This window comes from Opisthorchis viverrini, assembly GCF_000715545.1.
Source record: "Opisthorchis viverrini unplaced genomic scaffold opera_v5_243, whole genome shotgun sequence".
Classification (NCBI taxonomy): Eukaryota; Metazoa; Platyhelminthes; class Trematoda; order Opisthorchiida; family Opisthorchiidae; genus Opisthorchis; species Opisthorchis viverrini.
In genome coordinates this window covers 225,808-238,259 of record NW_008751899.1, presented here as the reverse complement: position 1 = coordinate 238,259, position 12,452 = coordinate 225,808, and the positions used below count along the sequence as shown (strand labels likewise).

The following is a 12,452-nucleotide window of genomic DNA, read 5'->3' as shown; positions in this document are numbered from 1 at the left end:
GTATACCGCAATACACCTAGTTGACCCTGGAGGGGAGTATAAAATGAAAGTCTGAATATCAACGACCATTAGGTCCATTGCATGGTATTTGAGCACAACCGAACTGTCGCCTTAACTATGTTCTCACGGTTTTAACATCCAGGAATGTAGAATAAGCGGTAGAAGTCATCTAAACCTCACCTGCTCTAAATCACGCGAAATGGTCTCCAACTCGTTTAATAATCTTTGGCATGGGAACACGTATAAAGTCCAACAACTGAAGAAAGCACAAACAATGTTCAATGCTCTTCTAATCATAGTAAGCGCTGGCACATTCAAGACACGCACATCGGGCACAAGGTGTCTGATACACAGGATCAGGTATGAAAATCAGTTCCAAAATGAATACCCAACGCCACGTTCCACCCACAAAACTGTCGCATGTATGTGTAGTGAGCCCAGCGTCATTAACAAACACGGGCGATTTTGAGCCAGCCCAACAGCAAGCTTGGAGGATTGAGGAAACCAGGCTCCTCGAAGTAAAATGATAACCTTTAGGCAAACCAAGGAATCAACATCATAGTCGACGGCATATAAGTCTGAAATAATTGCGACGGAACAATCGTCAGCACCTTACCTTTGTCTCTCCCTATTTCACACAAGCATACAGCACCAATCCAAGACTATACTCACGTCTATCACGGTTGTTCGGCGCTCCCAAACATAGTTTTAGGCCAGGTTTGATGAAAGACGTCGAGGTAGATTAAATAGATAATCATTCAGCTGTGAAACCCTTTCGGTTCCTAATTATCATGCCACTTGGAAAAAGCACAAGGGCTGGGATACTGCCAGGTACCCTTGCCTAGACGGGAAGTCGAGAGGCGGAGGTAGGGTTCGAACCATGGACCTTCCGGTCAGTGAATTCGCGCTGTAACCACTGAGCCACCTCGTCGAAGCAGGTGTTCTCAACTCCTTAAACCGGGTGTCTCATACGACGGGGACGTTCTCCGGGATCCATTGCAACCCGGACATATTGCGTCATCCGGCAGAACTGTAAAATATGCACTAGGATCTCCGGCTAACCACGGTTTCCATAACAGAATATCGTCTGGTCACCGCGGCCACATCGGCCGTTTCTAAATCGCGTTCTCGGGCAGTTGAGTCAGAGCTGGACCTCGTGGTTAAATACATAGAAATCAGCATCTTGAAAACAAGCAGATTCGGATGAAGCGAACCGGTCAACTCTCGGCAAACTCGACCATCAACGCTGTTGCGCAGATTATTGCCCCAAGCAACCATTTGTTGCCTGCTGTTCACACACATACCATGGACTCAGATCGGAAGGCTGAGGTCCCTAAGAGTCTTGACAAATGCAGGATCATTAACCACATTGCCTAGCACTCTTCATTGTGTAGACAACAGACTTTCCGTAGGTGCTTTCCGCTGTATCGGGGTGGTTGAACTCAATCCCTCGTGTTGTTCACCGGCATGGATGTAGCTAGTTTTGTCGTTTGGCGAACGCAGTCAGTCATGATGAGACTGTCTGATATAATTATCCAACCTTTCGAGGTTGTTGCGGTGGCTTTAGCCAATACTGCGGAACAGACTCTTCTACCTGGTGTGCACAATGTCGGAAACGGAAGATGTCCCACAAAATTCAAGGATGCAAGGATAATCCATCTATGTGGAGGGCAGTCAACAGAAAGCGGGAGGCTTCCGCACAATCAGTCTCTTACGGTCAACAGGCTGGATTATGATACGTATCATTCCCAGTTGACTAAGAAGCCACTGGTGTTCGGATGGAAAGGTTTTCTGAGGGATGCCTTGGATTGAAAAACGATCGATGTGCAACAGAGATTTTTTTTTGCTGCAAGAAAACTAAGAAGACAGACTCAACCGCTCTGTGAACCGTTCGTGGATATCACCAAGGCATCCGACGGAATCCACAGAGAAGCACCGTGGATCATCCCATAGTAATCTTGCCGTCCAAACAAATTTCTCAACCTTAGGAAAACCTTACACTATGGAAGGAGAGCCCGAATGCGAACCAGCGGAACTATCCCCAACAACTTTTTGATGGATACCGTAGTGAAGCTGGACTTTTGTTCTTGTTGCAGCGCTTCCGCCTATCTTCAATAACCACTTGCGTACAGTCATCGTCAATACACAGGTGGTATACTCTGAGTGTGGGTTAGTGCGGAAACCATTCTACCTCTCTTACACCAACCATGCTACTTGACCACAGTTTGTTAGAAAGTGGACACTTCATCTTGGCTTTTCTAGTTCAGTTTCTGTATAAGGAGTCGAGTTCCTGTCACTAGTCCATTGGATCATTTCAGCACTGTAGCTCGGTTACTAACAACTACCATGGAGCTGTTCCACGCCGTGTGAAATAAACGCTTGAACACAAATAGAGTTTCTACATACTCGCTAGTGTCACGTTCGACTATACTGATCAGCAGCTAGAAGTGTTTATCTGCGTCTCTCTATTTCTTCTATAATGAACTGTTATGGCTTGTCAGGATCTTGCAGTCATTTTAGCCTGTCTGCGAAGTTTGTTAATGCTGATAAAGGATATATTTTCTGGACGACCACCCTGTTTGGTTGATTGATCATGCCCTCGTTTTTATTGATGTAGTGCATAGCACCTTTGCCTTTCGGTCAACTTTTCCGTTCATACTGGTAGTCTTTTCAGACTTCCGCTTATTCAGTTTCTCCTCTTTTATTTACAGTCGTGGTACTCTGGGTAACTCACGTCCAATGGTGCTTTCGCGGAGTAGGTATACCTGGTTCTGATGCATTCTCGCAACGATAGTTTGCACTCTTGTGTGCATCTTTTGGAACTTGCATTCTGTGTCTATCCGTGACGTAATATCTTTGACCCGGCGCCTGAACAACCCGTTCACGTATTAACGTCGGAGTCTGTTTACTCCGGTGCTGGTGTCTGCACAATAATTCCCAGGTTCCAAGGCGATTCAAACATCCCGGCTGTTCCTGACATCAAATCTCAATGGAAGTCGACTATGAGAGCGCTCGACTGCTCACAAACTTAGAGGTCCTGCAGCTAATAAATTCTCGACTGGAGTCTAAGAAGAAGATTAGGAGCCAACAGACATTACTCTATACATGTTCAAAATATCTGAAAACGAGGACCCCATGTGCCGCACAATCTGCTGATTCTGTGCGCTCCTTCACCAAAGCAGTAAAGTCGTTTAAATTTACGAAATTAGAGCTGCTAATGCTCATCAACCATTGTCCCTCTACTCAAGTGGAACTCTCTGTGGTAAGTTTACTCTACAATCTGTATGAATTTCTTACCTGTTCGCCTGTCACGTACTGAGTAACCGAGTTTTCCCAAAGACTGATTGCCATTAAAATCAGTTAAAAACACGAAGTGTTGAGTTATCAGCAGCCGGTTAGCAAAAAGTGCATGATGTCAGAGTTAAAAAAAACTGATTGCTTTTCAAGTTGCCTGTGAACCGATGTTTTGTTAAATAGTGCCGATTTACATCTTGCCTCCGTAATTTTGTTGGGAATCGGCCTCAGACTAAGCTGTTACGTTGTTTCGTGTCTTCTTGTAACCTTTCCAGGTTTTCTGGGTCTAGAGTTTATGTTGTCCAACTTAGTAGCCCACATAGTTCTAGATCTATCAATGCGCTGGGCTGCACCGAGTAACCCAAGACAATAGGCAGCACACCTGAGTCTGGTGTAGAGCCCTGACATGGTAAGCTCCTATCCTGATTTGGGAACAGCTTTATGTGAAATTTGCATGCTTGTAACGTGGTAATCACAGTAAATACATCTTCCAACTCCCTGCCTTTATTCTATTCCACGGTTGGTCCTTGTCCAACTTTTCGCGGAGATCCACCTAAATGCCTTTTCGCTCGGTAGTTTCTTGTAACCCCTCACCTACTTTTGAATCACATTAGAGGGGATTCGGTTGTTTGGTGGGTATTTTTAACAGCTTTTGGCCACACGTGCCCACTGAGATGTTTTCTGATGTCTTTGTGAATGGGAGATTTTCTGTTGCGCACGCTTTATGTGAAATTTGCATGCTTGTAACGTGGTAATCACAGTAAATACATCTTCCAACTCCCTGCCTTTATTCTATTCCACGGTTGGTCCTTGTCCAACTTTTCGCGGAGATCCACCTAAATGCCTTTTCGCTCGGTAGTTTCTTGTAACCCCTCACCTACTTTTGAATCACATTAGAGGGGATTCGGTTGTTTGGTGGGTATTTTTAACAGCTTTTGGCCACACGTGCCCACTGAGATGTTTTCTGATGTCTTTGTGAATGGGAGATTTTCGTGTTGCGCACTAAAACTCGAACAGGAATCACTCTTTGAAAAAGAGTGAACTTAGGTTCTCTGGTAAACCAGCACTGATAGATTGATCAATTATCACCCCCATAAGTCCCAACCTAATCCACCAGTAAGAGGATAACTGTGCCCCGCCTGTTCATATGTGTACACTCACCTATCCCAATAGGCATCAAAAACAGTCCTGCTTGACTCTGGTAACCATTAAATGTTGTTGGGGATAGTTCCGCTGGTCCGCACTAGGGCTCTCCTTCCACAGTGAAAGGTTTTGCTGAGGTTGAGAAATTTGTTTGGACGGCAAGGTTACTGTGGGATGATCCACGATGCTTCTCTGTTGACTCCGTCGGATGCCTTGATGATATCCACGAACGGTCCACAGAACGGTTGAATCCGTCCTCTTAGTTTTGTCTTGCAGCAAAAATAATCTCTATTGTACATCGACCATTTTTCAATCCCAACTCGACGCGAAATGGAGTGCCCGTACAGACCAAGAGGCTTGATATACCTGGAACGCTGAAGAAATGGAAGAACTGAACAATGCTGGAGACGTCTGCAGGTTGTTTCACTTGATTCGTTCGATTGGTTCTCGGAAGCTCCCCCCTCAGCATAGCCATCAGGAATCGAAACGGCTCTAAAATCCAGCAAAGTGGAACATCCGTACCGTTGGGCACAATACTTCGAACAAGCATTCCTTTGGCCACATCCTACCTTCAATCTGGACCGTTGACCCCTAGAAAGAGCAAAAGCTGCGAATATTGAGACCCCTTTAGCCTCGGGATTGTTCAAGTGTGTATCTCAACACAGGTATTAAAGCATGGCCACAAACGACCCACAATCTTGGTTTCCCGTGACTTCAACTTTGCGTTCGATTCTGTCGATTGACCAGTGCTCCTAATTGCACCGCTCAACAAATAAAAACCGGCGGCAGTTAGTTCGCTGGGGAAAAACCTTGTCAATAACTCGTTTTTTTGTGACGAACAAAATACCGGTTTCGTATGAAACACCTAAAACAGTCACAAAGCATGAAGGCAATGTCTAACAGTATTAGTAAATTAGTGGCGCAATATTCCTGTAGGTTTTTAAAGACACTGAAAATCCAATCGCGTTGTCAACAGAACAGCGCGAAACCCGCAGGAAACTACCTGGTGGAGTCTAGGTGTGTACAATGGGGTGGTGATTTTGACAGGCTTGAGTATATATGGCGGCAACTTGATACATAATATCAGACCTATGTACCACCAAGACCTTAAATTTCATTGAAATAATGAAGGACGGCGAGGTTGAGACAAATGCGACATTGGGTTCCGTTTTTGCGCCGTTTAGACGGGTATCACTATCCAGGCGCTCTTTTCGTTTTTCCGGTCTGATCCAGAAAGACAAGGCACCAACTGAAGATCAGCAGAACTGTGAGTGTCTTCAACTGATTGTCACTTCCTAACCTCACCGTTTTCCACCAATTTTATACATGTTCCTTTAACTTGAGGTGAATTCCTTCTTCCACTTCAGTTGCTTTCCGACATGGATTCCAGATTCTCTCCCGACCAGATTGAACAGCTGTTAAAAATAATTGGCGAACACTTTCCCGAATCTGTCGCAGCCAGTCAATCGATCAATGCCGCCGGCGCATCAGAAGAGGGAGACGACGCCCGATAGCCAACTCCTTTTCGTTCTGCTGAGACAGTGACTTCGAGATACATCTAAGCCGTTGAATTCGTCCGTATATCTTTCACCCATACTTTTCAACTATATCTTGTATCTCTGTTCTGTACAAGAAGTTAACAGAACAATACCGGTTGAACATAGCAGATTTTGCCTTGATAATTTGCGTTTAATACTCTTATCACTACTGGGTTACCTCAAGTGACCATGCTGCCTGAGGGACCAACTTTAGAAGGCCCGAGGCAAAAAGGACACCAGTGCGTAGACCTCGACAAGTCTAGTAAAGTTTTCAAACAACAACCACGAGAGACGACAAGTAAACGGAGAGAGACAAACTGGAAGTCGCCGTGGAACGTGACTAGTTTGCATGTGTCCGACTAGGCACGCTTGCCTGGATGTGGGAGAAGTGTATTTCGCCAATTTCGTAACACAACTTCACAAAATGCAATCTTGTTTGTCCTTACGGGATCAGTTTCTTCAGTGGGGTAGTGAACTAGTTTGTGTAACGAGACATCACAAAATCCAGATGGCATACGTCAGGGACAGAGAACTGATTTGTCTTAATGATGTATTACTGCAAGCCTTCGTGTTACCATGTTAGACTTGCAATAGGGACTGCTCTGCGTTTCTACATGCCGTGCGACAACATAATACAGTACGAATATCCATCCCGGAAGCATTTCAAACCTTGTCGTATTACAATTCTGCAGCAACTCAAATGTACTCTTTTTCTTCGACAAAATCTGTGTCAGTTTTCTAGAAGCCGCAGCTCATCAAGGCAGTACTGTGTGAAATAAATAGTTCATGTTTAAACGTTGAAAGTGATGAAAAACCGCAAACAATCCCACCAGTTCTGAGTCACTGTTTTCATATATACCACAGGCTTATTTGACTTTCGGTGCGCGTCATTTTATCTTAATAAGGGGCTGACAGCATTACAGCACTGCTATCCACGTAACTCATCCAGATTAACCGATACTGTTCGAAATTGTCACATAAGGAAAAGGTTTCACTGACTGTTGGAATGTGGGAACCAATTGGTGATCACTTCGTTGAGTTTCCTTTGTTTACATTACTACATTTACCGAATATGGAAATAACGTAAGAGATTCCAGGTTAAGTTCCCCTGTCCTTAAAACTTCCATGTCCAACAGTTAGCGTCCGGTATCTCTCGGCCTTCAAATAATAAATCGACATGAAACCACATTAGCCAGGCCTGTTCTTAATCTTCCGTCTCCGCCGTCTTTTAACCAACTCGCCTATGTTCTGCTACCAGCGAGCATAAATACTGGTCGGAGGGATAATTAGCGGACCCAGTGACGAAGGTCAGTGGTAAGGATACATGTGCCCAGCTTATGGGATCATTGGGCGGATCTCAGCGCTACGATCAGAAAAGTAATATCTACTCTGGAACCGGTGGAAGAACTACGCTTCATTTGTGGTTGCCTCATGTAGCAGCACTCCTCCCACAAGTCAGTTCGACTTCAACAAAACTTCATACGTAAAGTATCGCCCCTACACTCCTGTTCTTTGTGTTTTCACTCTGGTGTCATGGGTCGGCTGTCATTGATGTCACTGGTTACAAGTGTGTCAGGAAGTAAATCATCCTCAGTAGCATTTATCTCGGCTTCGTGTATCGGGAGTGCTTTTGCGAAACGGGACTAGGCGAGTCAAATCAAACTTATGGGGTAATTAACCTAGAGCAGTTGTGAGTCAGCCTGGAACGATGTACGTGAACTGAGAACAAAATAGGGGGAGCCCAAAACCAAATTCTGACAAGTGATGTGTTTCATCCAGTGACCAGTAACGAAATAACGAGAAGCGCGAGTGTGCCGACTTCCCGCGGATTGCATTGACCTGCGAGTGTATTCACCGAGTGATGCCTGATCACGCTTAGTATGCAGCTAGCCCCAATGTGGGGCATCTTTCCAACAAGGGTCAGTGTCATCTGCCGTAAGAGGGGATCCCATCTACGTCTTCGATACTGAACGTCTGTGTTAATCCATCCCGACCTCCTATCCGGGCTGACAGATCATCTAGACGTAAACGTGATCTGTGGAAAAAAAATCGCCCACCACTTCCATTGACTCATGTGAGTATGATGTTCGTGTATGGTGCTACCCACCATACCAACAGAGTCCCACTCTTTGAAAGTTTGGTATGCATGACAAACCGATCGGAATGGTTCCGGTTACGCAACGCTGTTCACAATTAGGTGTTAGTAGACCTAGGAGTTAAGTCCACCAGGTAATTCACGAATCTGCGCGGACGCATTGAGAATATTCCGGTTACATATACATCAGCAGCTAGGTTGACAGTGACAGTTGACGAGAAAAGAAAAGAGCAGTCTTAGTTGATACCAATGGATGTAGTGAGTTCGGGTGAGGTGAGCGAATTTATCTGCAAGTTTGAGTTTAGCCCCACCCAGCCTCTTAAAAACAGCTAATATTTCGTAGATGTGAGGTGCGTGCCAAACCGTATGGTCGAATTAATTAGACTATTTGGAATAGCATTTCTGCGGTAGCTAGCCCAAGAATAGTAATGACATTGGTATACTTGATGTCCGGGAGCCGATACCCGTGATAACTTCTGTTAGGAGGACTACCTCCAAACAAACAAATCCACTTCGCTAATGATTTGTCTTGTATACTGAAACCTTGTTTCCATATTTCAGCCTCTCAATGACATTATTGGACTGCTGGCTGTTTTTATATTCTGGTGCAGTTGAATTCCATTCCTCGAAGTTGTTTGTCCACTCCATTCTGGTGAACTAACGAGTCTGGCTGATACATTAACAAACAGGATATAACAACATCGACCACCGAAGCGATAGAAATACGTAAGGCTCATTTGAATACCGTGTCACATTACACGACGGTGTCTGGCAGTAACAGATGTGGCGAGCTTGTTGTGGACCAGCACTCATCTACGGGAGTCCGCATATATCTCATCTAGAAGAGAAGCTGGACACCGTCGATCAGGCAGACAATTGTGGTGGTTCACATTATCTGACGACCTAGATTCAAAACCAGCATTCAGGTCAAATGTATCCATTTTCATGGAGGAAACTACTCACAAGGTTGCTGAAAACTTCGACAGCCCACGACCAAATCGACTTGCAAATGAGTATTCCTCAAAAAATGCATCCATTGTTCACTGTTGCACAGGGTGACGATGTTCGAATATCCGCCTAAAATAAAATCGTCAACGCATCCAAGCTGAAGGCGAAACCCAACTTGGTTTTCTCAAATCGGACTCACTTGGTACTCGATCAGTCTGTATGTACCAGTATGCTGTAAATTACTCGACAGGCCACCTCACCGGATTGATACCAACATAGTTTTGCCAACGGATTATCGCACCCCAGCGGAGGCTATATATTCCAGCAGAACTACTTCAGTTGGCTCCGCCTACACCCTCTCGCTGAAGTGTGCGGACGTAGAGAGACACAAGATAGCAGCAAACAGGTACACCATAAGGAACATCTACAACAGAATTGCCGGAGAAATAGTGAATCGACTGAACGTTTATCATGCTCATGCAAAGATTGGGGTGGAAAACCGTAGACCCCTTGGCATAGCCCCCGGTAACTTAGTTGGATTCCTTGACTATCCCACATCGCCCTTATGGTTGTGTCCCGCAACTTTTCAAAATGTAATTACATTGAGAAGGGCACCAAAACAGATGGCCACGCTGCAGGACCCTGCCAGCCACTCTAGACCGAAATTCGCATTACGCTTCATGTGGTCTTTATCCGAAAAAAATCCACCCTTATAAGGTTTTGATTACTCCTTTAGATGTTTTCTGACGTGTCGAATGATTCGGTTTTACAGCCCCCTGAGGAACCTCATGGTTTTTAACCCAAAACTGTCCATTCGCTACCGTAACGGCGATTCCTATCTCCAAGAAATTCGCCTGGCCCGCGACGGGCGCCTTGTAATAATCACTCTCTGATCCCTTATTTTTCCAACAAACTCTCATCCCATGCTTCGCTAATGCGTTTTCTTAATCAAAATTCTGCTGGGAGATTAGGAAGTGTTCCGAAATTGATACCATTCCTCGGCTGTTTTACTTCCCCTGCTAAGGAGATGCAGTTCACGGTCATTTGGAGTGAAACCTCAGTGGGTTATGCTGCTGTTAGTATAAATTGGGTAACAAATGATTTCCAAGCCCAGAGGTTCCCGTTATCACCATCAGGGACATCAACATGACTTTTAACACCAATCCTTCAATGCCGTACAACCATAAATTTCATTTGATTATATTTAAAGCGCTAGGGTGAAAAGAGAAAGGGAAGATGAGGAAGGTGACCTAGTGTTGACCTATGTCAAGAATTCTGAGGTGTCTACAGCTCCAAGCGCTCAACAGACAATCTAAAAACCAGCGGTCCGAACGCAACTGACATCAGTCTGTTGCCATATCCTCCAGTCCCCAGCCAAGCTTGGGCGGGGTCACGGCGACCCCATCCTGGAAGGCATACAACACCAACAATACACAAAGTCTTCGTGATCCCTCTCGCCTCCTTCTGCCAAGTCATAAGTTATCCAACTCGCATTTTGCGCCATTAAAAAGGGGGCACGCAGAACAACACTCACCTCAGTAGACGATGTTTCGGCATGCGTAGAACATGCCCAAGCTATCATAGTCGATGGTGCTAGATATTGTCGGTGATTGAAGTAACTGCAGCACAACCAACTACTCGTTTTCTAATCATCTCGTTACTAGTCCATTGACGCCATCCAAAACCAGCCCCAGCCAAGCTCAAGTCATAGGTGGTTAAAAACCTGGAGAGCTCTCACACCATCCGTCCGTATCGGCCACTTCCCGTATCCATACAACACAGCCCTTACTGTAGCCTGGTACACGCGACCCTTAAGACTCAGTGATATGCCATTTTGACTCCACACGTGACGCAAATTAGTCAACGTGAATCAGGCCTTTGGGATTATTGACCTGACTTCATCAGATCCATCCCCCGAGTTAATACAACTACCGAGCCATGTAAACTTCTCCACAACCTCCGGTGATTCTCGTTGAATCGTTAGGACATGTTCACAGACGGCAAGTTCTGAAGCATGTGCTTGAACTCTGAATGTCAGAGGCACAAGGCGAAAGATGGTATGACGTTGGTTGAAATCCCGCTTGGATCCCATCAGTCAAAGTTTCGCGTGCCACAATAAGACGACTCTGCCACGAAGAGACTAGACCTTACCGTGGTGTGGCGGTTTGGGTAACTCGACGACCCATTGAGCTATACTGGGGAGTGTCCGCACGACGCTCACAGAGTCTCTCATACCAGGTTGGTCCATGGGTAGAGGTCCGACGAACAGTCTCCTGGCCTTCCAGGTTGGGGGTTGGAACATGTATGGCGACGTGTTCCGTAAAAAAAATGGTAATGTACTTGCATTTCCAGCTGAACACCCCTGCCCTGTGGTTAGGCTTTTGAGCCAAAGGCTTGGTTGAGGACCCTAATCGTCTTCCTGTCTAGATGTGGGCGCCCTGGCAGTATCCCAGCCCACGTAAAACCATGAACTGCACATACACAAATAAATTCGTGCCACATCGGCCGTCGCGTGGTGACATCAGCCGGGTCGCCTTACTCGCTGCATACAGCAGGGCGGGTAAGCGAAAACATGCTACTGCTGATACCTACCTTCTTACACTTTCACGTCTTCCTTCTTCCAACCTTCTCCACCCAAATTCGAATACTTTATCCGCAGGTCCCAGCTATAGGACTGACCGTTTCGCTCGCCCTGCATCACACTCAGCTGCAGCCTCTGCATGTCCGAGTTCAGTTACAACCCTAAACACTTCGAAGTCTGTTTTCAAACCCCGAAAGCCTGCCTATTTAGCCACCTTCAATGTTCGCACACTGAAGCAAACAGATCAACAGGTGGCTCTTGCGCGTACGCTGGATTCCCTCTGTATTGACTTATGTTGTCTGTCAGAAACAAGGACGCAGGACTCAAGTACTGTGATCGAACTGACTGCCCCCTCGCTCTCCTCCAGGTTCCGGCTGCGCACCTCTGGTGATGCAGAGGCCGCTGCAGCTAGATATACTGGGGTGGGTATTGTATTGAGCGAACGAGCGGAAGTGTCTCTGCTCGATTGGATACCCGTTGACAGTCGCCTCTGTGCGGTTCGTTTGGCAACGTCGGTGAGAGAGTGTAGAGAAAGTGAGGTTCATCGCACCCTGCTTATTGTGTCTGCATACGCCCCAACTGACTGTAGCTCTGAATCTGCCAAGGACAGTTTCTATGACGCTCCAGGTGCCCTTCTACAGCAGGCTAAAAGCTCAGATATAGTTGTGATTGCTGGTGATATGAACGCCCAGGAAGGTAGACTAAGCGCTGCTGAGGCCCGATTGGGTGGTCTTCTTGGTTTGGACACGAGACACACGGACAACGGAGACCGGTTACTTCAGATGTGTGCCGATCACAGGCTGTTCCTGTGCAGTACGAATTTCCGGAACAGCGGAAATCGCTTGACAACGTG

The 12,452-nt window shown here is 46.0% G+C and overlaps 1 protein-coding gene across 1 annotated transcript; it reads left to right on the top strand.

Moving 5' to 3' along the window:
* Window positions 1–2,712: 2,712 nt before the first annotated feature.
* T265_08878 (hypothetical protein) lies at window positions 2,713–11,341 on the top strand (the record flags this gene model as incomplete). The annotated part of the gene is made up of 3 exons (XM_009174800.1): window positions 2,713–3,262; window positions 5,805–5,898; window positions 11,304–11,341. 3 exons carry the CDS (start codon window positions 2,990–2,992, stop codon window positions 11,339–11,341), a joined length of 405 nt encoding a protein of 134 aa, XP_009173064.1.
* Between the last annotated feature and the right edge of the window lie 1,111 nt (window positions 11,342–12,452).